Here is a 27,345-nt window from a genome sequence, read left to right on the forward strand (position 1 = left end):
GATATCCGCCTTTCCCCTCATTGAAATGACTGAGTGTGTACCTCTGCAAACCAGGGTTATCAGATGAGAATGGGCAAATTCGAGGCATCTTACAGCAACGGGGCTACAGCCATTGCGATACAGCCATTGTAAACATTAGCGCATGGTTCCGCCCCTCCGCTCCTCATTAGCATTTAAAGCTACAGACACCAAAACAGCGCGTTCTGAGGAAAGCTCCTTGTGGGACTGCTAGTAGTGGCTGTAATTCTGCACCAAGGCTGAATTTCGGGAAAGAGACTTCTGATACAGTATTAGGGGACCACTAAGGCCTATATAAAAGCATCCAAAAACAGCATGTCATGTCTCCTTTAAGGGTCTTTTCTCTATCAGAATGGATTATTTCCCTTCAAGGTCACAGTGTGAGATTGGCTAACAATGTGTGGCTATTTCCTCTTGCCTTCATTACTATGTAATTAGCTGCAACTGTGTTCGATTGACTTCATTTCTGGCTATTCAGATCAATATCACTCAGGGTAACAGCTAAATGACAGGGTGCTGGTGGGGTTCGTTTTTTCAGCTGAATGGAAAGTATCAATCAAGGGCCTAAGAAAGTATTTGAGGCCTCTAAAGAGAAGCTCACACAGTGCTGTTTAAGAAAGGAGGTTGGTGTGATAGAGCCGGTTTGTCATTACATTTTTGAGGGTTTTTAACCAATATCAACTGACACAATGAGGGTGAGTATTCATGTCCAACATAAGATCGTTTCAAAATACTATATTGCTATGGAAGACATGCGTGAGGAACAAAGATTAATACATATACCTCAAATTGAGTGGAAACATCAAACATGCTGAGATGGACTCAGGCTTTATTGTCAAGCTGTCTGACTGTCTTTCCTTTGAGGCTACCTGATGCTTTTTTTAATCAACATCATATCTTTATTATAATGGTGATGTGGAGGGTAGCATATTTAACCTTTAAGCTTGATTATATGAGTGAGTAGGACTATTCTTATGTAAAAACTCGAAAGTAATGACAAGACAAAAAAAAAGTGAATGACAAAAGAATTTCAGAGCCATGTTGAAAATTCTTATTAAAACAAATATGAGTGATGCATTGTAGATTTAACACTGCGAAAACAGACCAGAGACAGTTAAGACAGTATTTAGATAATTTTTGTTTGTAGATAATTTGAGTTTTTACAGTTCTCAAGTAGGCTATATATAATAAAATGTATTTCGTTTTTCAGTTATTTAGTCAACCAAATGTTTCATTAACATTTTTTGACTCAAACCCATTTTTCATTACTGTGTGCCCAAACCTCTGTTCTTTTTTATCAACTTCACTTTCAAAACTCTGTGCTTCCATTTAAAAATATAAATATGCGTGCTACATAAATATATATCAACAGCAAAGATAACCACTTAGCAAGAAGCATGCGTAAACAAACAATACGTTTAATAAGACTTCCATTAAAATAGATTTGATTTCTCAGGATGATTGTACTGTTTCCACTGCATTCAAAGTACTGCAAGAGGATAGAAATATCAGTGCACTGAGACGTCAATCATAGTCTTATACTGTACACACCACAGTTATCACCATAGGACAGTAATTGATATTCAGTTAAACATGAAAGAAATACAATAGTATTCAAATTACATTCAAACTGAGAATGCATATTAGTTAACTTGAGTGACAAGTATACACTCTTGGCAGTAACAGCACCTCTTTCGTTTTTAACAAAGAATTTAAAACATACAAGGCAAATTGTATACAGCAACATGTTATCAAAATATGACTCCCAATAACCATTCTAAAATACAATTTTATGGATTTTTTCTAAATTCAGTGTTTAAGCAATTTTATATTCAGCAAGTAATATACACCACAAAGCAGGATCAAAATGTAGAATTACCAACCAAACAACATGTCCAGAAAACATTCTGGAAAATCTCACACTCAGAGTGTTGGTTAATTTTGCAGGGAGTTCTTGAATTTGTAATTGCAGTATTGTCCACTAGATGACAGCATGTAGGTATCTTGTGTTGTCTCTTCTATTGTCTTACTTACCAATCGGATGTACATAGTTGACTTTTTAGGATTTGGGCAGTTTTGTATATGCATGATGTGTGTGTGTGTTTGTGACAAATTCCAGTTCAGGACAAAAGACAATGATCTATTATTGTACCACTTCACATTTATATTTTCTGGGTTACCAACACATTATATCACACCTTAGAGTAGCCTAATTAATTGATAAGATAGGCAAAATATTCATAACTGTCACTATAGCTATAAGAATAATTTGACTTGTTATTCGTGAAAAACTTTCTTCTCACCTAGTTATAGATGAATGTCAAAGACACCCTCCTCGACTGACTCTAGGTCCTCCTCTGTAATTACTGAAAGAAAGAGATGAGAGAGAGAGAGATGGTGGGGAGGTCAGTGGTTATGGTTACCTACCATTATTTCAAATATTGTATGGACTAGCTATCAAGAGATGCCAATGGTGAATGCAGTCAAACTCAACCTTACGAGACTGATGCATGAGTGACTCACAGTCACAGTCCTGCCTCCCTTGCAAATTACAATTTACCCCAATATGTCATTGTATGAAGAGGTCTCAGTGATGTGGTGAGAGAACTCAAGTGAACCTCACAAACAGGTTGTGCAATGTATTGGCGTATTTTATGTTTGTGAGGATTCTCTATGCTTTTATCAATGTTTCATTCCCTATTTAATATTGTCAAGTATCCAGGCCAATAAACTGGATGCATAATATCTTGTATTAATCAAATTAATCTGTAGATTCTGAAATTATTATTATTGAAATGTGATCACTATTAAAACCCCTAAAACTAACCCTTTTGAATGCAATACCACCAAGATCCATCGGACCTCTTTACTTCAAGCTGAGGAGGGATGGAGACTCGAGTAAAAAAAATACATAGGGATTGTATTGAAACATAAGGCACAGTCCATATGCAATAATGTGAACCAGGTGTTAGGTATCTTTGCAATTAATAGGAGCACTAAAGTTTATCAGTATCTACACTACAATGGTACGTTGTAGATGTATGTTGCATATTTAATTCTGAATTTTCTGTATTTGTATTTTGGTGTACATTCTACAGAGCCCCTGAAGGGACCTGTGAATTAAAAAAAAAAAATAGGACACTTTCTCATCCGGACGTGAAACTATCTCGTTCGGACAAGAAAATAATTTAAAAAAAACGGGTTATTTGCACAAAATATATTAGATAGTTTCAAGTTTACTTGCCCCTTGCCCCCCCCCCTCACCACCTTTCCGCGGGGGAGGGATTTGCGTGTCCTAATGATCCTGCGCCTGGAGGCCGGGCCTTTTCCCATGGGGACCGGCCGGGCTCAGCCCGAAGAAGCAACGTGGGACCCCCTTCCAGTGGGCTCACCACCTACAGGAGGGGTCATGGGGGTCGGGTGCAGTGTGAGACGGGCGGCGGCCGAAGGCGGGGGCCTTGGCGGTCCGATCCTCGGCTGCAGAAGCTAGCTCTAGGGACGTGGAACGTCACCTCCCTGGCGGGAAAGTAGCCTGAGCTGGTGCGCGAGGTCAAGAGGTTCCGGCCTCGCCTCGACGTATAGCATCGGCTCCGGAACCAGTCTCCTTGAGAGGGGCTGGACTCTCTTCCACTCTGGAGTTGCCCTTGGTGAGAGGCGTCGAGCTGGGGTGGGAATACTTGTTTCCCCTCGGTTCGGCGCCTGTACGTTGGGGTTCACCCCGGTGGACGAGAGGGTAGCCTCCCTCCGCCTTCGGGTGGGGGGACGGGTCCTCACTGTTGTTTGTGCTTATGCACCAAATGGCAGTGCAGAGTACCCACCCTTTTTGGAGTCTCTGGGAGGGGTGCTGGAAAGCGCTCCTCCCGGAGATTCCCTCGTCCTCCTGAGGGACTTCAATGCTCATGTGGGCAATGACAGTGAGACCTGGAGGGGCGTGATTGGGAGGAACGGCCCCCCCAATCTGAACCCGAGCGGTGTTTTGTTGTTGGACTTCTGTGCTAGACACGGCTTGTCCATAACGAACACCATGTTCAAGCATAAGGGTGTTCATATGTGCACTTGGCACCAGGACACCCGAGGTCTCAGTTCGATGATAGACTTTGTAGTCGTGTTGTCGGATCTGAGGCCGAATGTCTTGGACACTCGGGTGAGGAGAGGGGCGGAGCTGTCAACTGATCACCACCTGGTGGTGAGTTGGATACGATGGTGGGGGAGGACGCCGGTCAGGCCTGGCAGGCCCAAACGTATGAGGGTCTGCTGGGAACGGCTGGCAGAATCCCCTGTCAGAAGGAGCTTCAACTCCCTCCTCCGGGAGAGCTTCGATCATGTCTCGGGGGGGGGGGCGGGGACATTGAGTCCAAATGGGCCATGTTCCGGGCCTCCATTGTTGAGGCGGCTGACCCGAGCTGCGGCCGCAAGGTGGTCGGTGCATGTCGCGGCGGTAACCCTCGAACCCGGTGGTGGACGCCAGAGGTGAGGGATGCCGTCAAGCTGAAGAAGGAGGCCTATCGAACTTTATTGGCTGGTAGGACTCCAGAGGCAGCTGATGTGTACCGGCAGGCCAAGTGGAATGCGGCTTTGGCGGTCGCGGAGGCAAAAACCCGGGCGTAGAAGGAGTTTGGCGAGGCCATGGAGAACGACTTCCGAACGGCTTCGAAAAGGTTCTGGACCACCATCCGGCGACTCAGGAGGGGGAAGCAGTGCACTGTCAACGCTGTATATGGTGGGGATGGTGCGCTGCTGACCTCGAGGGGGGACGTCCTGGATCGGTAAAAGGAATACTTTGAAGACCTCCTTAATTCCACCAACACGGTTTCCGACGTGGAGGCAGAGTCTGGGGACATCGGGGGAGGCCCTTCTATCTCTGGGGCTGAGGTCGCCCAGGTGGTTAAAAAGCTCCGCGGTGGCAGGGCCCCTGGGGTGGATGAGGTCCGCCCGGAGTTCCTTAAGGCTCTGGATGTTGTAGGGCTGTCTTGGTTGACACGACTCTGCAACATCGCGTGGATATTGGGGACAGTGCCTCTGGACTGGCAGACCGGGGTGGTGGTTCCCCTCTTTAAAAAGGGGGACCGGAGGGTGTGCTACAACTTTAGGGGGATCACACTCCTCAGCCTCCCTGGGAAAGTCTATTCAGGGGTTCTGGAGAGGAGGGTCCGTCGGATTGTCGAACCTCGGATTCAGGAGGAGCAATGTGGTTTTCATCCTGGCCGTGGAACTGTGGACCAGCTCTATACCCTCGGCAGGGTCCTGGAGGGTGCATGGGTGTTCGCCCAACCAGTCTACACATGTTTTGTGGATTTGGAAAAGGCGTTCAACCGTGTCCCTCGGGGGCTCATGTGGGGGGTGCTCCGGGAGTACGGGGTACCGGATTCCCTGATCGGGGATGTCCGGTCCCTGTACGACCGGTGCCAGAGTTTGGTCCGCATTGCCGGTAGTAGGTCGAACTTGTTCCCGGTGACCCTTTGTCACCGATTCTGTTCATAACCTATATGGACAGAATTTCTAGGTGCAGCCAGGGCGTTGAGGGGGTCCGGTTTGGTGACCTCAGGATCGGGTCACTGCTTTTTGCGGATGATGTGGTCCTGATGGCTTCATCGGGCCGTGACCTTCAGCTCTCACTGGAGCGGTTCGCAACCGAATGCGAAGCGGCTGGGATGGGAATCAGCACCTCCAAATCTGAGGACATGGTTATCGACTGGAAAAGGGTGGAGTGCAATCTCCGGGTCGGGGAGGAGATCTTGACCCAAGCGGAGGAGTTCAGGTATCTCAGGGTCTTGTTCACGAGTGAGGGAAGAATAGAGCGCGAGATCGACAGGCGGATCGGTTTGGCATCCGCAGTGATGCGGGCTCTGCATCGGTCCGTCGTGGTGAAGAAGGAGCTGAGTCAAAAGGCGAAGCTCTCTATTTACCAGTCGATCTACGTTCCTACCCTCACCTATGGTCACGAACTGTGGGTAGTGACCGAAAGAACGAGATCGCGAATACAAGCGGCAGAAATTAGTTTTCTCCGCAGGGTGTCCGGGCACTCCCTTAGAGATAGGGTGAGAAGCTCGTTCATCCGGGAGGGGCTCAGAGTAGAACCGCTGCTCCTCCGCTTCGAGAGGAGCCAGTTGAGGTTGCTCGGGCATCTGATCAGGATGCCTCCTGGACGCCTCCCTGGTGAGGTGTTCTGGGCACGTCCCACTGGGAAGAGGACCCGGGGAAGACCCAGGACACGCTGGAGGGACTATGTCTCTCGGCTGGCCTGGGAACGCCTCGGGGTCCCCCAGGAAGAGCTGGTGGAAGTGACCAGGGAGAGGGAAGTCTGGGCCTCCCTGCTTAGGTTGCTGCCCCCGCGACCCGACCCCCGGACAAGCGGCAGATGACGACGACGACAAGTTTACTTGACATTTATATTTACAGGTATGGCTAAATCGGAATTAGCTGGGCCTGCTCCTCTACATAACCCTTTATTAAATATACGTTTTGTCAACGTTGCAAATTGTGATGTGTCTGTATAAATAAAAGAACACCAGCATGTTTAACAAGTCCCGTTTAAAACCATACATTTAAGTGAAATGATAGTCTTTGCTCTGCTTTACTAGGGCCTGTATTATCACCTAGTGTTAGGCCTATAACATTTATATAAATAGGCTACAAATCAATAATAAAACAGTAGCAGACACAAGATACAAGTGGCTTGAATGAAGGCAATGAAGCTATAGGTAATGCTATCCACACACCGGAAACTGTAACACGTCAGGACAAGAAAGTTTCACGTTCGGACAAGAAAAGTTTCACGTTCGGAGAAAGTGTCCGATTCTATATTTCTTTTCACAGGTCCCTTCAGGGGCTCCGTAACATGTACATACATTCGGAAAATATTACTTTGGCTGCTGTTACAGTACAATTTTACCAGAGGCAACAAATAAGCTTTAGTTGACCATAAAATTCAGATATTTATTGGGTGTGCTCAAGCCTTCGGCGAGCACAACCATTGTTCTCTCTCATATATATTTATTATTATTATTATTTTCCCACCCCTAAGGATCCCTCAATATTTGGACTACATAGACAACGTCGGTGTCAAAATGTTCGTCTTGGTCACGATTGCGTTGCTTCTATTGGGATTTACGTTCCGTTGCACGGTTTAGGCTTGAATTACGTTTTTGTGGCAAAAAGTGCCTTGTGTGGCAAAAGGGAACTCAGTGCTAGCCTAACGTCACAACGTCAGCACATGTGAAGTGAACAACATTTTGCTACCTGCATATACCTAGCTACAGCTGGAAGCTGTACTTCGTTTTGCTCCTAGATTCAGACCTAGCCCCGGTAAATTGTAGAGCTAGCTAACTACTAGACTTCTGCTGTGTGGGAATCGCAGGAGATAACCAGTCGAAGGGTGTACAAAAGCACACCCTACCCCCACTAGTTATGTTATGCAGGCTCATTCCTCTGCCTGGATCCCTTGGCCTAGGAGGGTCTCGTAGTTCATCAATCAATACAAATGACATACATGCATACACCTCTATGCACATTTATACAACAGTCAAGGAATACATGTTTGGAAGAGTAATACATTAACATTGTTGGGGGAGGGGCCCACCTGTGTTTTGTAGATTAGGAGGGGTGTTGGCAGGAGGGGGGAAGCTGTAAGAGCGAGCCTGGAGAGTTGGTGGTGTCTCATGGCTGATGCTTTTGGTCCGCTTGCGACATTCCACTGCCAGGCGACCACGACACGCCTTATGACAGTTCACTCCACACGCTGTCGGTTGGAAAGAGTGACAGAAGGAGAGGGAAGAGAAACGGAGGGAGAGGGGAGAAAAGGACGCGAGTGAGGGAGCGAGGAATGCCGAGTCAAAGGGGTACAGGTAGAAGGGAATGAGCTCAGGAGAGTGAGGGAGAGAGTGCGAGATAGAGGTAAACCAGGATGGGAAAGATGTGCAGGAGAGAAAAAGCAAGAGAAAGAAAGGGGTGCAAAAAGAAACATTGGGGCAAAGGGGAGAGCTAGTGGTGAGAGGTAAGTGCTCTTACACACCATGCAGATACACACACCCTGACACAAACACACTGTCACACTGACAGCCCCTGACAACAGCTCTGACAGCGAGGGAAACTCTGTGAGTGAAGACAAGAGGGACAGCCAGGGTCATCCAGGTAGACAATTCAGAGATGTGTTTGTACACAACACAAACTAGAAAAAGCTTCTGCTTTTTGGATTCCTTTCCCACACACATTTTCAGACACACCGCACACACCTACAATTCTGACATACTCAAACACAAACCCACTCACAGATATATTCTCCAACTCTTGTATAGATTTTGAAGCGCCTCTCATTCTCACATTTAAAATGTCTACATGAGCAGAGATGGCTCTGGTGGCCATCACTCTCTACCACCCAGACTGAGGTGAAATGCATGCATGCATGTAACAATGGTAATTGAAATGAATGGCTGGGGTCTCTGACAGGAGCTCACACTCAGACAAACACACAATGTATGTCTGAGTACATGAGAGAACTGCTTTTTGGTATGCTGTGTGTGAATGTGTGTGTGTTTTGTGTACGTGTGCACTTGTGAAATTTGTTACAAGCTTGCTTGTAACAAAGAGTTAAATGGGAGATCCCCTAAGCACAGATGTTTAAACATGATCCATGTATATCCAGTTGAAGAGGGTTTTTAAAGTCATTTATATTTTTGATATTATATTAGGCAGCTGTATGTATTTGCAAGAGCAGTGTTTTCAGTCACTCAGAGCCAATCGTGGTGATAGTTGCTTCCAATCGATGACACAGAGAATAAGTAATTCCATTCCATAATTTGATACTCCCAAATACTATTAATAAAGGTATTTCCCTTCTCAAATACTCAGTTTTAAGATTGAGTAGTTATTAAAAATTCAAGAATTGTGGAAAGGAATTTCCCCTTGGGGACAATAAAGTCTAAAGTATAAACTACTACAGTAATTTGTCCTTTTAATTAAGTAAGCAGTAAGTTGCTCCAGATGGGCAGGCCAGCGCCTTGCACGGCAGCTCCGCCGCCGTCGGTATGTGTGAGTGTGAATGAAAGGTAAAATGTGAAGCGCTTTGAGTGCCGCTAAGGTAGAAAAACGTGCTATAGAAATGCAGTCCATTTGACATCTCTCTTACCTTTGCACTTGTAGCCTTGTTTGTAGAAACCCCAAATCTAAATAGTAAAAAGAGAGAGAGATTTACTAATGTACACAACTATTCAAGATCCAACATTAACTTTTTGGAATAGGTGGGATACAAGGAAGGTGTAGAAACACACAAGTTGAAAGATATGTCGGGGGTGAGAGAGCAAGCGGTACAAAGTGAGAGTTTTAAACATAGAATGAGAGAGAAGAAAAAAAGAGTGTTACAGTAAAAGGGAGATAAGAGAAATTCAATGCGTAGGCTCTAGGAAGACTGAGTGGGTGAGAGGTGGAAAAAGAGGGATGGAGAGACGGGTACAGTGGAGAGCGGACTATGGATAGAGAGAGACATGGGAGGGGGTGGAGGAGGAGGGAGATCAAGCAGACTCTACAGACCACAGTGGGGGAACAATGACATGAAAGACCTGCCCAGGAGATCACAGACAGACATGAGATCTAAGGAGGCAGAAAATACCCTGACCCCTGGACGCAAAGAAAAACCAGCGCACACACACAAGCATAATGTGATAAAACACACAGTTGCATTCATCTATGCAGACAGTGGGAAGCCATACAACCAGAGGTTCTGGACCATAACTAAATCAATTCACTATCAAAAAGATCACTAATAGAGAAGCAACCACACCATTATGATATTTTACAAGACACAGTACTGCACACTATACTGTATAGTATTGAATATGTATATTGTAAAGTCTTGTATTGCATTCTATAGTTTACAGTACTGTATAATATATTGTAGAGTCGTTTTGGTGGGTATATATGGAGGATTATAGGGGCCAAAACTAAATAAATACATAAATAAATAATTGAATGGTTAAATACTTGGATAAATAAATAATTATATAACACAAAGATTAAATAAATGACTAATTATATAATTTAATGCCTAATTGACATACAAAATATATATATATTACAAATTAAATGAGACACTAAATATATAAATGTTACATGTATTTGTGTGTGTATATATATATTTATGTTTTCCTGTGTTCACATTTATTTATTTATACTTACATTTATTTATTTATACTTACATTTATCCACGGTGAAACTTGCTGCAGCAAAATAAATCTGTCGTCCCCGTCACCAAGTCAGGGGGCGGGTTAAAGCCTCTGATTGGTGGTTCAACTTGATTCAACTGCTTTTGACTAATTCAAGATGGCAGCACCTAGTGTGGATTCAATGAATAAAATATTGCATGCTACCAGAGAATGTCTAATATTAAATTAAACAGGCTCTGATGCTACAGTGGTCAAAATTCTGGAGGAAGCTGAAGAGATAGAGGCAACTGCCAATTCACTTTTTTTTTTTTACATCACATTGAGAGCTTCGCTGAAATTATATCAATGATATCGGCCCTGACTGACACAGACATCAATGAAAATGTGTTCACGATCTTCGGCGAGATGGTACAGCATAGGGGTGGGCGAATCTATCTCAAGGCCGATAGTATCGATACCAACGTTGGTATCAGTAGCCTATTGATTGATACTGGAGTGATAAGATCGATACATAAGTTTCAATTTCTGTTCTCTACATTCAGTACACAACTCCCTTTATATCATAGTGGTTGTGCAAACACTGTCTAACTTCGCTCAAGCTCACTTTGCCCTTCCCCTGCTAGGCTGTGACACACAGTGTGAGTTGTTGCCGGCATGTACGTGCAGTAACACGACTCACCGGCACACACTAACAGTATTTTTGACAAAACTCTTTGTCCTGTGTTTTATTATGATCATAATTATGAACAATTAATTAAGGAAAAATCATTCAATGATCATGAAAATTCAAATTTTCATTCAAATGTTCATATTGATGATGCATTCACTTCATAAATTATGAGGCATTGCTTTCCACGACACGAAAGTAGATACACTGCTTTTCTAAGTAAAAAGTATCGGTATTGGCAATACTGGCCCTGTATTTACTCCTTGGTATCGGATCGATACCACATTTTGCAGTATCGCACACCCCTAGCAGAGTGAGACGATAGAGGATCCCTCTAGATCGAAGAGAGCTTGATCGACTGGTTGAGCCTGCCTGGTGTGTAATACTGTTCATTCACCAACCAGAGGCTTTAACCCGCCCCCTGACTTGGTGACGGGGGACGACAGATTTATTTTGCTGCAGCAAGTTACATCGTGGATAAATGTAAATATAAATAAATAAATAAATGTAAGTATAAATAAATAAATGTGAACACATGAAAACGTAAATATATATATATACACAAATACATGTAACATTTATATATTTTGTGTCTCATTTAATTTGTAATGTATATATGTTGTATGTCAATTAGGCATTAAATTATATAATTTGTTATTTATTTAAGCTTTGTGTTGTATAATTATTTATTTATCCAAGTATTTAACCATTCAATTATTTATGTATTTATTTATTTCGTTTTGGCCCCTATAATCCTCCATAGGTATATAGCTCATTGGTAGAGCATTTGACTTGATGTTTTCCGGTTCAATCCCTCTCAGTATGTCTTTTGGATGAAAGCGTCAGCTAAACAGTACTGTATTTTATATGATTACACATGAGTATTGTATTGCTTTCTGCTATTGTGTGTTCTATAATAATAATAATAATAAAACCTTTATTTAACCAGGTGAGCCGATTGAGAACATATTCTCATTTGCAACGGCGACCTGGCCAAGACAAAGCGCAAATGTGCAAGACAACATATAGTTACACAAAAATTCAAGGCACAAAATACAAAATGAGGTAGAGACAGCAAAAATTAAAAAAATGCGGTACAAGCTCAGATGGCTGGGCGGTTAGGGAGTCGGGATATTAATCAGAAGGTTGCTGGTCGTGCCAAATGACGTTGTGTCCTTGGGCAAGGCACTTCACCCTACTTGCCTCTGGGAGAATGTCCCTGTACTTACTGTAAGTCACTCTGGATAAGAGTGTCCGCTAAGTCTGCCATGGCATTACAGAAATAAGTAGGCACGGCTATGTGCAGGGTCAAATGTGCCCATGATGGAGGACAGCTAACACGTACAATGAACGGTCAGTTGCTCTGACAGACGTTTTTTTTAAAGCATGAAGAGGAATTTCAGTTTTTTTTGTAATTCGTTCCAGTTATTGGCAGCTGAGAACTGGAAGGAGTGGCGGCCGAAGGAGGTGAGGGCTATTGGGGTGACCAGAGAGATGTACCTGCTTGAGCGCAGGATACGTGTTGGTAAAGATGAAGTAACCAGGGAGCATAGATACAGAGGTGCTTTGCCTAACATACACTTATAAATTAGTTGGTGAGGGCCAGCCAATTAATGTATAGAGGTTGCAGTGTTGGGTATTATATGGGGCTCCGGTAACAAAACGGATGGCACTGTGGTAGACCAAGTCCAGTTTCTTCAGATTTAAGAAGTTCTGTATATGACATCACTGAAGTCTAGGATTCTGCTCTGCCATGCCCTGCCCTGCCTACTCTCACAATTCTGTTCAGTTTTGCTGTATTGTCTCTTAAACCAATTTACAGGTTCTGTCATTGTATTATTCTAGCATCAAATACTGTATCTACTCAAAGCACAAATCTACTCAAAGCACAAAATCTTTACTGTTCAACTCAAAACATGGGGGTGTCCCGGTGGCTCGTCGTGTAGAACACGTACCATAAGGCCTTAACGCAGCGGCCCAGGTTCAATTCCAGCCCTGGCCATTTACTGCATGTCATCCCCACTCTCCCTTGCCTTTACATTTACATTTAGTCATTTAGCAGACGCTCTTATCCAGAGCGACTTACAGTAAGTACGGGGACATTCCCCCTTTCCTGTCTGTCTTAAACCGTCACAATCAAATAAAGCATAAAAAATAAATATCTAAGTAACTTCAGTCCATTTGACTCCCACGAGTAGTAGTAGCCCTAACTTCCTCCAACTAGTCTTTTATAATGCCCTCAAGCAATGCATACAATATGTCATGTACATTCAAACTACACAGAAAACAAATCAACCAGCTGAGCTTACTGTAAATAGCAGTACCATTATTTTGTGTGTATACATTATATTTTATATGAGCAAGTTATCTAAAGAGAAAAATCTAAACAACACTGTATTACCAAGATAAACTCCAGTCACTGATGGGCCATTGAACTCCATAATGTAAGTGGGTGTGTTTTTTTTCAACATGGCCAACCAGTGGGTGAAGTGAAGAATGGGTGAGAGACATCACAACAAGCCTCTACAGTCTTGTATTGTCTTGCCTCTATAGTCATTGTTATTTAGATCATTCTCACTAATTTCAGCGAGAGTTAGGTTCCATTACTGTGTCTTATTGGTGTCCTAACTAAGTTATCAAGGTAACTTACACCATTGAACTAGCCTGCTCCGTGTCAGGCCAACAGTCTAGCTGAATTTAGCTGTGTTGCAAAGCTGTCTCTTTTGTTCTGTACGTCTTTGGAAACATAAGTGCAGACTTTTTTCCTCACAATATGACCCAGCATGAATTAATGTTTACTTTATCTCCAAAGAACGTACTCATGTAAATAAACAAGTTTGGAAATTATGTAAATGTAACTGTTTTCAAAAGCCATTGGTTAATTGATATAAGATAAGGTCTAAACTAAGCAGACAAGTTCAAACCAATTATGACAGATAAGGGCATTTACCCCACCAGCTGCAGGGGTCTTCAGAGACAAGTAATCTACTGTGCTTCCCTGACCAGTGCAGCAAGTTCAACCAGATCACACAGAGCCGACATCCGGTCACACCTGTAGAGTCTCAACCAACTACATCAGTCAAACCTAATCAGCCTTCTTGATACCCTCAGTATGCCGATTACCCATCAAATGCCGATGCAAAGGAACCATAGAGTTGAGGGGGGGGACCTCCCCACTCTGCATGTGATGCCCTCTTATCTCTCCAAGGAAACTTCAAAGGGCTTGCTTGAGACAACACGTCCCCAGCAACCATTTGTCCTCTCCATTTGTGGCTGGAATTCGAAGAAAGAACATATCTTGCCAGAACTTTAAGGAAAGTTCTTCAAGACATCATCTTTACAACAAGAGTAGAAGGTGGAGAATTATTAGAGGAATATTTGTGAAATGTTTGATAGTTTGTTTTAATGTTGATTAAACTTGATTCTTGTAACCACTCCTTCTTTCTGAAAGATAACCAAGTTACTCGTGGTATCTACAGTAAGCTAACATTATAAAACAATGATTCAACTATATTTTGTAACTGTACAAAGATGTACAGAACAATATCTAGTAGTTTCGGGTACTTGTGACGTGTTGAGACTCGGCTTTGTTTAGATATGCTCACGGGTCGTTGTTAGTATCTGGATAAATAGCAACAGGCACCCCTAGTCAGCCAGAGCGCATAGTGTTTTTGCTGAGTGAACTTTGCGTATGTCATCTAACTGTAAGTAGCCAGAGTATGTTTCCATTTATTGTGCTTAAGTAACTTAGTTTTGTGGGTTGAGCAGAACGGGATCTAGTAGTTTCAGGTACTTGTGACCAGGGATGTAGTGGGGGCTAAACGCACGTAAACGCCGTTTACGCACCTCCCGAAATTTGGAAATAGCGTTTACCCACCTCTAAATTGCGGAAATGGCGTTTATTAGTCTGAATTATTTCAGGCTGCGGCGGCGACACCAATCAGGATCCACGAAGGATGTACACACATACACGTTGTGGATTAGTCTACCTGTTCGGAATGGATTAATTAGCCATGGATATCAGGCGATTTTTTAAGAGACCATCGAGTGCTCCCACTCCCACAGATGAGTAAAATCAATTCACGTTTGTAAACGTTGTTTTGGTTCGCACAACATCGCTTTCAAATACGATGATGCAGATACAAGCCAACCTTACCGGTTCCATCAAAATAGGCCTAATGAAACATAATAATAAACTAGAGAGGGTACAATTTCTGGGGAAATTGTAGGGTGTGCTTGCTTGCGTCGGTTGGACAGGGGTCCGTTTTTTAATGACATTTTTACAACTGATATTTCTGTATTTTATATAAAAATGCATACTTATTATTTATAAAGATGACATAGATTTAAAAGCATTTTTTTTTGCTGCTCATTTATAACTGAAAATACGAGTGAAGTGTAGAATGAAATGGATGTCTTATTTCCCCAAGAGGCAAGAGGCAGCCTCATCGTTGAATCAAAACGAATACATTTGGCAGACCGGTGTACAAATTGACCTAATCTCTATGACTTAAACGTCCTTTTAAGTTTTTCCCTTCTCGTGATATTTTCATGCATTTAGCCTACTCATTGCATTCATTCATTAATAAAGAACCCCCTTTGAAGATTATTCTACGACGTTACCCGGCAGTAGAAGATGGAATCGCGATTCAAACAGTACCATCTGCTAACTGAAAATATGCCCCCCAAAACATAAATAAGCTTGACATTTATTTAGTGGAAAATCGCTCATTCATAAAAAGCTCACTGGTAGCGATCATTGTCAGTAACAACGCAAAATGCGATATAGCCCTGTGTGGAGAAGCTGCCCCGGTAAATTGTACTACTACGGTACAGTAGTAGTACAGACTAGACTACTGCTGTGTTCGTCTTGGTAGCGATTGCGTTGGTTGAATTGGATTTAACGTTCCGTTGTACGGTTTAGGCTGAAATTAATTATTTTCATGAACAGATTGACAAAGTTTAGGCTGTGGCAATGAAGTTCAGGTTAGTAGTTAGATAGACTTTTGATTTAAGTAAGGGGAGTGCCGAACATGTTCTGTCGCCGTTTGACTTCCTACAGCTGTGTAAATGTTTTTGTAGTGTCTCGCGTAGGCTACAGCGTTGCAGTGATACACTGGATTGAAACCACAGGTAATGATAATTTCACCCACAAATTGTTTACTTGTAATCTAATGTCATAATAAATCCTACAACGAAAATGTATATGTGAGGAATGTTTATTTTAACGATTGAAAACAGATACATCATAGACCACTGTAGTATGTGTTGGCCGGGCAACACAGTCTAATGTCATGATGCTAATATTTCAGTGAAATAGTAGACTACTGTTTCCGAAAGTAGATGTACTTCCTTAATAATATCAGCTTATATTGTACATTACACATCACAATTGTGTGTCATATCACAAAGTAAAATGAGTAAATAGTTATCACCCTGGCCTCTTTGCTTGTGGCGTTCCTGCAGCTGCCTTGCAGTAAAGCTATAGTTAGCCTAGCTATCCCCCAAGTTAACAGATGCAAAACGAATGTACATTACACATCACAATTGTGTGTCATATCACAAAGTAAAATGAGTAAATAGTTATCACCCTGGCCTCTTTGCTTGTGGCGTTCCTGCAGCTGCCTTGCAGTAAAGCTATAGTTAGCCTAGCTATCCCCCAAGTTAACAGATGCGAAACGAATGTTCTGCTACAGTTAGTCACGCGTGTTTTCGTGACGTTAGTGACGTAGTGACGTTAGTAACGTCAGTGACTGTGGCTAGCAAATTAGCCACCGTTAGCTTCACTTTTCGCCACAAAAACTTAACTTAAGCCCAAACCATGCAACGGAACGTAAATTCCAATAGAAGCAACGCAATCGCTACCAAGACGAACCTTTTGACACCGCCGTTGTGTATGTAGGCCAAATATTGACTGAGTTTTAGGGGGGCGAAAATAAACAATAAACAATAAATAATATATATGTGAGAGAACAAAGGTTGTGCTCTCGCCGAAGGCTTGAGCACACCCAATAAATAAACAGGGTTCTCAAGCCTCTGTGAAGGGGCTGAAATGCGTGTCTCACGGTCAATGTGTGTAGTTTTTCGGCGACCGTACGTTCGTTAACCCTTGTGTTATCTTCGGGTCATTCTGACCCATCAGTCATTGTGACCCACCGTCGTATTGCGACAGATTTACCGCATACAAAGACAAAGTGAAGCATTTTCTTTTAACCGTTGGGCTGTCTCAGACCCCCCACATTGCAAAGGTTAAAAGAAAATTATTTTAATTTGTTTTTGTATTGGGTAAAATTGGGTAAACACAACGATGGTTCGTTATGAACCTTTGGGTCATGTGACCCAAAGGCAGCACGAGGGTTAAGCAAAATAGACGCGGGGGGGATCTCCAGGAATCTCACTCCAAACTTGACGACCCTGTAAATAAATAAATAATAAAATTCATAGTTTACCCACCTCTAATTTTACCACTACACCACTGCTTGTGACGTGTCGAGACTCGGCTTTGTTTAGATATGCTCGCGGGTCGTTGATAGCTGTGGCTCGCTCAACAGGGCCATTTACAATCGGGCGAGGTAGTGGGAAAGGTTTGCTCCTTTCTCCGCATCTTAAATACACATCCACACCCCACTCTCTGTCACTGCCAAATAATTTGAACACCATTATGTGATGCTAACTGATCCTATCAAAGCATTCTTAGTTGTCCTCTCTCCAGGTCCGCTAGCTGACTTTGTGGAGGAGCTGGACATGCTCCTCAGCGTCCTCCCGGATGACGGAACCCTGCTGATGATCCTTGGGAACTTGAACATCCCACCTCAAAGGAACGCAGGCTGTCAACGTCATGTCTCCTGACTTCCTTCGACCTGAAACTGCTGAACACACCGGCGACCCACATGGCAGGAAAACAGCTCAACCTCATCCTGACACTTAACTTTATCAGTGACTTAACCTCTGTAACCCCGCTACACATTTCTGATCACTTCTTTATCCAGTTCTCTGTCTCTTTCCCTCCAACTCCTCCTGCCTCCCACACCCCTTGTAACTTTCCACTGCAATCTCCGCTCCCTATCCCCCTCCCATTTCTCCTCCATTGTAACATCCTCCCTTCCTCCCATTGACGAGTTCACGACGCACCCCACCGACACTGCCACCAACACCCTGATATCCACATTAACTTTGTCCCTTGACACTCTCTGTCCCCTGTCAACCAGGCCTGCACGATCTTTTCCCTCCTGCCCGTGGCTCACGGATGTTCTTCGTGAAGAACGATCCACCCTTCGGGCAGCTGTGGGGATATGGTGCAAGTCCAAAGACGGACTGGACCTTGATAAGTATCACTCCCTCCTTAAATCCTTTTCTGCTCACACAACTGTTACTAAAACCCACTACTTCCTGAAAAAAATTAACTCTACCTCAAATCAGCAGTCAGTTCCCTGAACCTATCTTTCCTACTCACTCACCCTCTATGACTGACTCAACTAAATGTCTGAACTCTTTCTTTCCCCTGTCCGAGGCAGAGATCTCTGACCTCATCCTTTCTCATCGCCCCACCTCCTGTCCCCCTGATCCAGTCCCCTCTCCTCTCTTCTAATCCATCTCTCCCTCCATCATAACTTTTCTTCTCCATGTCCTTAACTCTTCTCTTACTTCTGGCACCTTCCATTCTGCCTTCAAACAGGCCCGGGTTACCCCTCTACTCAAAAAACCCTCCCTTAACCCTGCCGTCCTCCAGAACTACAGACCAGTATCACTGCTACCCTTCTTTTCAAAAACAATTGAACATGCTGTATCTAATCAACTGTCTAACTTTCTCTCTCAGAACAACCTACTAGACCCCAACCAATCAGGATTCAAGACTGGCCACTCCACAGAAACTGCCTGTCAGTCACTACTGCCCTCCAGTCTGCCAGAGCTGCTTCAAGGTCATCCGTCCTAATTCTGCTGGACCTATCTGCGTCATTTGACACGGCTCGCTAGACTTTGAGATGGGCATCTCTGGCACTGCACTTCAGTGGATCTCATCCTATCTGTCAGGGAGATCCTACCAGTTCTCCTGGGGAGGTAAAGTGTCAGGACTCTGTGGGACACCTCTTCTCCCTGTAAACCACCTCACTTGGACCAATCATCACCTCCCATGGCTTCTCCTACCACAGCTACGCTGACAACACGCAGCTGTACCTGTTGTTCCCCCCGACTGATCCGGGGATCTCAGCTAGAATCGAGGCCTGCCTCACAGACATCTCCGCCTGGATGACCAAGCACCACTTCCAGCTGAACCTCGCCAAGACAGAACTTCTCATCATCCCGGCCTAACCCGCCATCTCCCACGATCTCTCAATCACCCTGGGATCTGCGACGTTGACCCCTTCATCCTCTGCCAGGAACCTTGGGGTTACCATGGATGACAAGCTCACCCTCCTGTCTGGCCCCCCAATGGTGGAATCATCTCCCCCACCTCCATCAGAGATACTGACTGTCTCCCCACCTTCAAGAAAAGGCTAAAGACGCACTTGTTCCCGGGAGTACAACGGTACTTGTTGGATCATATGTTAGTTTATCTCCTCCAGGAACACAATGACACTTATTGAGGGACTTGTTGCACTTGTTGGTTAGTTGTAACTGATTTAACTACTTGTACTCACTGTGAATTATTTTGATGTTGCTTTCTTTCCTCCAGGTACACTCTAGCACTTTCGAGGATCATGTTGTTTAATTGTGATTTGTTTAACTACATGCTCTTCTGGTTCTACCCATTGGCACTTATTTGCGTTTCACAATGTATGCTTCATGTTTTCATCTAATTGTTTATGATCATTGACCTATGCACTTTTTGGAAAGCTCTTTCTTGTAAGTCGCTTTGGATAAGTGTCTGCTTAATGATTAAATGTAAACGTAAAAATGGAAATATTTGAACACTTTTATGAACCAGCCAGAAGACCAGTACACACCTTTGGTAGATGTGAAAGAAAGAGGGGAAGCTGAGAACCCAAGTTTCCCCAATCAACTTCTTACTTCAGACAGGACTCCTCCTAACTCCTAACAGTATAAAACTCTGCAAAATACTGCAATAGACCGTCCCCATGTGCGTATCCAGGCCCACTGGAAGACTCGGGGGGTTAAAATGCCCTCTAGAGTGGCAAAGACAAGAGCAAGTGCCCTACTGGCTGCCCTTCCTTCCAATGGAAAATTGTGCTGTTATGAAGTGCCCTTTATGCTGCCCCTACATGACAGTGTCCCAAATGGTGCTCTTTCCAGAAGAGAAAATTAGATGCTGTGCCCTAGAGTCTCCCCTACAATGCCCACTAGGGCATGCTTTCCCAAAGTGAGGCCTGTGATGACACTAGGGGTGCCGCCACATGTATAGCATGTATAGCCCCCTAACAAATCATTTCAGTGGTTTTACAAAGGGTCGATAACTTTATACCTTTTTATTTGTACTGTCCCCTATCTCGATCCAAGATGGCGCCGATGATGACTGCCTCAGTTGCTAGGTGCGCTCTGTTTTGTCTTGTTTTGTCTGTTAATTCAGTGTTCTGCCAAGATTTCCGGGGTTCTCTAACAAGAGAAGTACTTCTAAACATCAGGACTACAACTCCTGTGGATTTGTTTCCCACTTTTCTGCTTCCAGCGGCAGATTTAGTGGGAATTCTAGCCAGTGCCGCGCTAGGCTTTGCTCATGCAGTGAAACGCCGTAGAAGGGGAAAGCGAGCGGGAGTGTTAGTTCGGCTTCGCAGACGTGGAATCCGAACAGTGCTTCCAAGTTTTTTCCTCTCCAACGTACGTTCACTGTGCAATAAAATGGACAAACTTCAGCTACTGATGGTGAAAAACTGAGACTTTCTTTCATCTTCGGTTTTGTGCTTCACGGAGACATGGCTGTGCGATTTGATCCCGGACACTGCATTACATCTGGCAGGCTTTCAACTCGTGAGAGCTGACCGGGACATTTCACTCTCCGGCAAAACCAAAGGCGGTGGTATTTGTTTCTACATCAACAGTGGCTGGTGTGTAGATGTGACAGTGATTCTGCAACATTGTTCTCCGGATCTGGAATCATTTTTTATAAACTGTAAACCTTTTTACTCGCCACGAGAATTTACGTCACTCATTTTGGTCGGCGTTTACATGGCACCGGGTCCACAGGTTAAAGAGGCCCAACGCATGCTCGCCGACCAGATTCTGAGTGTGGAGCGAGCAAACCCGGATTCCCTTGTTATCGTACTCGGCGACTTGAACAAAGGTAATCTCAGCCACGAACTCCCTAAATACAGACAATTCATCAAATGCCCAACCAGAGAAGAGAACACTCTGGATCACTGCTACACTACAGTCAGTAGAGCCTACCACGCCGTCCCTCGTGCAGCACTGGGTCACTCTGACCATACCATGGTCCATCTGATTCCTGCTGTGGTATCATGAGAGGCTAGACCACGATGCGGGGTGTAGGGCAGTGCATAAAAACCGGACAGAGCAGGCTAAACTGGGTTCAAACGAATGAAACTGGTTTATTTACCAAAAACAGGTCAGGAAGCAAAACAAAAATTTCCATCAAACACAAAAACGTTGCTCCGCGCCTTGGATCCTACCAAGTATCAAAACTCAGAAGTCTGGCACCGACCTCTGCTTGTGCCAGGTACGCTCTCCCTCTCTTGGTCTCTGTATCGAGCCTTTTGTCCTCTCTCCCTCCCCCGCCTGTGCTCCTGCCTCAATCAGAGGACTGAGGCATTTGCAGCTGTCGGCGTGGTGCATTCCCACCCTGCTGTAGGGTGAAGTGGAGGGCCATGTTAACTGCATCGTCCACAGACCTGTTGGCTCTGTAGGCAAACTGCAGGGGGTCCAGTAGAGGGTCAGTGATGGATTTAAGGTGTGCCAGCACCAGGCGCTCGAAAGACTTCATTACCACAGAGGTCAGGGCGACGGGTCTGTAGTCATTATGTCCTGTTGGCCTTGGCTTTTTGGGCACAGGGATGATGGTGTAGGACTTGAGACAGGCTGGCACATGGCATGTCTCAAGGGAGGTGTTAAAGATGTAGGTAAACACCGGAGACAGCTGGTCAGCGCAGTGCTTGAGGGTGGCTGGAGAGACAGAGTCCGGCCCAGCTGCTTTGCGGGGATTCTGCCTCTTGAAAAGTCTGTTAACTTCACCCTCCTGAATGGAGAGAGTCGTCACTGTAGAGGGGGGGAGGTGGGAGGCCTCCTGGGTGGGAAGGGGTAGTTCAGGACTGTCCAATTGTCTTTCAAATCTGCAGTAGAACTCATTCAGGTCGTTGGCCAGGCGGGAGTCGTTAGTGGAGTGGGGGGCTCTGGGCTTGTAGTTGGTAATCTGCCTAAGCCCTCTCCAGACAGAAGCAGAGTCGTTTGCAGAGAATTGGTGTTTTAGTCTCTCTGAGTACAGTCGTTTAGCCTCCCTCACCGCCTTGCTAAACCTGTTCTTCGACTCCTTGAAACTGTCTTTGTCCCCACTCCTAAACGCGGCCTCTTTCTCTGACCTCGACCTTCTGAGTTTAGCTGTAAACCAGGGTTTGTCGTTATTGTAGCTTACCCTGGTGCGTGTTGGTATACAGCAGTCCTCACAGAAGCTGATGTATGATGTCACAGCCTCTGTGAGCTCATCCAGACTATTGGTAGCAGTCGTGAACATGTCCCAGTCAGTGCAGTCCAAGCACGCCCGCAGATCCTCCATAGCTTCACTGGTCCACTGTTTTGATGTCCTCACAGCAGGCTTACAGCGCTTTAGCTTCTGCCTGTATGCAGGAATCAGGTGGACCATGGCGTGGTCAGAGTGACCCAGTGCTGCTCGGGGGACCGCATGGTATGCTTTGCTGATTGTAGAGTAGCAGTGATCCAAGGTGTTTCCTTCTCTGGTAGGGCATTTGATGAATATGGAAATCTTTCCATAGCTTAAATGTACAAGTAGCCTATGTACCGGGGGCAGCTATCCATACACTGTCAGGCAGAATAGTAATAATCACATTTTGATTAAATGAATGTGTAATATATAAAATTACATATTCTTTGTCATGCTAAGCGATTTTAAATGAATATTCTGCCAAGCAAAGTGTGCCACACTTTGGGTCACCTTCTATGTTGTCAGATCTGCGATGGAAGTCTGTGCTGGATCTGTGCAAAAACACTATTTCAGTTAATCCCCATTTTAGTCATGGTCACCTTTCCCTTTTAATTTAAAACTCAGCATTTATCAGTTAAGAAATGTGTGCTAAAGTTATTTTGAAGTAATGTATTAATTTTGTTCAACACAAGAAGTCCGAAAAATGCCCTTCTGCAGTGTTTTGAATTCATACATCGCCTACATCCAAATTGAATTTTCACTTGATGCCACATTCTTTTTTGCTATTATTCTCAACCTCCTGTTCATAATATAGGCCTATGATTACAGTGAGAACAGTTTCAGACACTACAATGTACGAATGAAAACAGTCAGTTTCACTTTTGGGCCGGTGGGCTGCTTCACTTTTGGGCCGGTCGAGGATTTATTTATTTTTTGACATTTGTCACGTTAGTCTATCTTCTCTTAACCCTCGTGCTGCCTTCGGGTCACATGACCCAAAGGTTCATAACGAACCATCGTTGTGTTTACCCAATTTTACCCAATACAAAAACAAATAAAAATAATTTTCTTTTAACCTTCGCAATGTGGGGGGTCTGAGACAGCCCAACGGTTAAAAGAAAATGCTTCACTTTGTTTTTGTATGCGGTAAAGTTGTCGCAATACGACGGTGGGTCACAATGACTGATGGGTCAGAACGACCCGAAGATAACACAAGGGTTAAAGTAGGCTACACACGTTCCGCATTCTGACACCTCAGCCTCTGCAGGGGTTGTACCATGTGAGGGAGTTCTCCTCCCAAATAGAGTTGGTTGGGTCCATAGCGCGTCTTTTCCTAAAAGTTTTCCCAGATCGGCTACCGATAGCTGGGACGGGCGGCCCTACCGTAACGATACGCGTCATGGAGGATGGATGGGAGCAGGGCCGGAGTGATGGCATCACAAGACAAGGTTTTACCAATTGAAAAACGTCTGTTTATTTTACATAAAGCTCAAAAAAGTATTTTGCGCTCAAATAATGGCTTTGCGCGCTCGCATTAAGTGTAGAAGTGCCTATCTTGCATCACATCAGACCCATACGTCCTAGGTTGGGGCAAAGCTCCGAATGTTTACAACGTCTGGCTCCGTGCCTGATTAACACTCGGATCGTTAAGCAGTCTCAAAAATGGTATCAATATAAAAAATAATACAATCCCTTTCTGTAATCATGATACCCCCCAGAAAAGTTCACTGCACCCACAGTCAAAGCAGGCTGCATCCGGCCCTGTTTGGTATACAAACAGGGCCTGAAACTCCCGGGCTGAAAAGTGGCCCCACTCCGGCCCTGGCAACGTTGATTGAACACCCCCCTGGTCTATATAGCAACATGGAGGTTAGTAAAATTGAATGTTGTTATTAATCTATTAATCTACTGTATCTAAAAGTTTAAATAAAACTGTAAGGCTTGGTGTCACCCTGCCCCCACCTCTCATATGCTTAAATATGGAGTTTCTGGACAGAGTCTCTACTGATTGGTGGTTCTACATATAATAGTTGGGTATAAAGGGAATTGTGAAGCATTGTTCTTTAGATTCTTGATCTCCTGAGGCCTACTCCTCAGCTCTGACTTCTAACTTACCTCTTACTCTCTCTAATTTACAATAATTAAGGTAGAGTAGGTAGGAGTTTAAACCTTCAATGTGTAACATGTTTGCCTTGTAATTTATTTATTTAATTATGTCATTCAACTTACTTCGACCATTCTTGCTCTGATTGAACCCATAGAGTCAAATAACTGCAATTCAATTGGTATTGGCATCATTCGGTTTTAACCAAATTACACATTGAAATGTTAATACACTGTTCAGTTTACCCCTCTTCCTTTAAACCATGGGGAATAGTTTTGGTTGTTTGGCAAATATAAAACCCCCTACAAAACTATAATGTTAGAGTTGCTATGTACATATTTTCAGACTGATTGCATAAATAAATTATTTGAGTTACTTTTGTAGGACCTGTATACTCACAAAGCCAGCACAGTGCTCGCAGAAGGTGGGCTTGACATACGTGGTCTCATTGAAGGTGTGTATGAACCCCATCTTACAGTTGAGCAAGGAGCTGGCCTTCATGAAATAGTCAATCATCTCTTCTCGACTGATCTTCCCATCCCTGAGAAGAGTTGAAAAGAATGCAAGGGAGAAAGTGGGAGGGAAAAGCAAAATTAGACCCGTAGGACAGAGGGCGGGAAAGTATATGTATATGTATCTTTTTTTAACATTGACATTTCATTTGTCATTTGTCACGCAATTATCCTCACTGGTTCTTGTCCAGTTCTCCAAACTTGCTGAGGTATGGGAAGTTGTTCCTGATTATCTCAAACTCTTCTCTAGAGATGTGGCCATCTCCATCTGTATCAAAGTTCTTGAAGACTGACTGTAATCATAGCAACACATACCAACCAATCACTACATAGACAGGGTTACTACAAGTTCTAAAGGCAATTGAGAAGATAACTACTGCACAACTACCCTCTGTTTTCCCTTCAAATTTGGTCAGCGTCAAGGTAAAGGTCAAGATTAAGGTTAAATGCATAAATGTAAGGTTGGTGTTAGGGTTAGTGGAAGTAATACAGTTCATTGTATTCTCCCCTGCTGCCTCAGTTCCAGGGGGAAAATCTTTTATTCTTTAGGCACTGACTTACTGGAATGGCATTCAGGACAAGCTGAAACATAAACTCTTGATTCCTGGACCATTTCAGGAGGTTGGTGACCAAACCCTTATCAGAGGACTGTGGCTGTTTGTCATTTGCTGTATGTAAATACACATACAATATTACTTGTCCTCTGCTCGCTTTTTGAGTTTAATTTTTTCCCTTGCTGCTCTGTATGTGTTTTTTCTGAAAATACAATGTACTCTTGTATAGTTCTTCTATTAATCTCAGAACTTCCTTGACAATGAAACACCATTTTCCATAGCACTTTGCTGGAATAAAAAAGTACTAACGTCCACCATCTTCTCAATGTGTTTGTTGATGACTGCTGGATCAGCTTTGGGCTTCACCGATGCTGCCCACTCATCAATCATGGAGGGCTTAGGGGTGGGAGCAGTGGCAGGGCTGGAGTTCTGCTGGATCAATTAATGCATAGGTTGTTGACACCATGCAACCTTATACATCACCCTTATCTTCTCTACAGACATTTTCTTGGAAAGAACTTAATAAAGGTTGACAGTGGGTGGAAATGGATGGAAGAAAAAAAACAAGATTGCTTGTCTTTAGGATAATATTGGTTTCCTAAAAGCGAGAACAAAACACAAATATACAAGTGTAGTCAACAATATTGGCACCCCAGAATTTTAAGTACTACATGTACAATATCTCCTGAAAAAAGTGTTTATTGAAACAGCTTTGTTTTATATATGCTCACGTGTTTGATGCTCACGTGTTTGATGCAGAGCAGTATAGGATAAAACAATAACAATTGGACAAATGAAATTGGAGGAAAAACTAAAAATAATGAAACTGTGCTCTGACATTATTTTTGGCACCCTTTTGAGGAATGCAAATCAGTTTGAAATAAAAGAACTAGATTAGACTCACCTGTGGTAAATTAGAAATTAGACTCACCTGTGAAATTGTCAGTGCTCATATGACTTTAATTAACCAAAGAATCATGGCTTTCATGCTTAAAAAAGCCACTTTTATTCCCTGTTCTCTTTTCACAATGGTGAAGACAAGATAGCTGTCTGAGGGCATCATAAATGCTATTATCACCAAAAACAATCATTCTAAAGGGTACAAGGCCATCTCCAAAGACCTTGGCATCCCTGTTTCAACAGTTTGCAATGTCATTAAGAAGTTTGCTACTCATGGAACTGTCAAGAACCTCCCCGGACGTGTTGGAAAGAGAAAAATCAATGAGAGAAGTCTTTGTAGGTTAGTGCAAACTGGAAAAAACACCACATAAAACATCCAAAGAGCTTAAGGCTGACCTGGAGCAACCTGGAGAGATGGTTTCAACCTATACCATATGCCGCAATCTAAACCAAGAAGGGCTTTATGGGCGAAGGCAAGGAGGAACCCACTGCTGAAAGAAAGACATAAAAAGGTGCGAATTATCTTTGCCAAAATCTACCTAGGCAAACCACAATCCTTCTGGGAAAAAGTTCAGATGACAGATTAAACCAAATTAGAGCTCTTTAGCAATGCAGACCAGTGATTTGTTTATAGTTGACAAAATGAAGCTTATGAGGAAAAGAACACCCTACCTACAGTTAAACATTTTACATTTAGTAGACGCTCTTATCCATAGCGACTTTCAGTAAGTACAGGGAAATTCCCCCCGAGGCAAGTAGGGTGAAGTGCCTTGCCCAAGGACACAACATCCTTTGACAGAGCCGGGGATCAAACCAGCAACCTTCTGATTACTAGCCCGATTCCCTCACCGCTCAGCCACCTGACTC

The 27,345-nt window shown here is 43.7% G+C and overlaps 1 protein-coding gene across 3 annotated transcripts in view; it reads right to left on the reverse strand.

Annotated features, from left to right (window-relative positions):
* Nucleotides 1–1,046: 1,046 nt before the first annotated feature.
* The window catches only part of LOC134009858 (RAS guanyl-releasing protein 2), an 87,075-nt gene continuing 60,776 nt past the window's right edge, over nt 1,047–27,345 (reverse strand). The window contains exons 12-17 of one of the 3 annotated variants that reach the window (XM_062449599.1): nt 25,888–26,010; nt 25,202–25,317; nt 24,912–25,053; nt 9,143–9,179; nt 7,598–7,756; nt 1,047–2,384 (exon numbers count right to left, since the gene is read on the reverse strand). In XM_062449599.1, coding sequence (XP_062305583.1) covers nt 2,326–2,384; nt 7,598–7,756; nt 9,143–9,179; nt 24,912–25,053; nt 25,202–25,317; nt 25,888–26,010 — 636 coding nt within the window. In that variant the 3' untranslated portion in view covers nt 1,047–2,325. Of the gene's footprint in view, nt 2,385–7,597; nt 7,757–9,142; nt 9,180–10,217; nt 10,343–24,911; nt 25,054–25,201; nt 25,318–25,887; nt 26,011–27,345 lie in introns of those variants that run through there. The other 2 variants (XM_062449600.1, XM_062449601.1) reach the window with 2 other exon arrangements.

This window comes from Osmerus eperlanus, chromosome 23, assembly GCF_963692335.1.
Source record: "Osmerus eperlanus chromosome 23, fOsmEpe2.1, whole genome shotgun sequence".
In the NCBI taxonomy this organism is placed as follows: Eukaryota; Metazoa; Chordata; class Actinopteri; order Osmeriformes; family Osmeridae; genus Osmerus; species Osmerus eperlanus.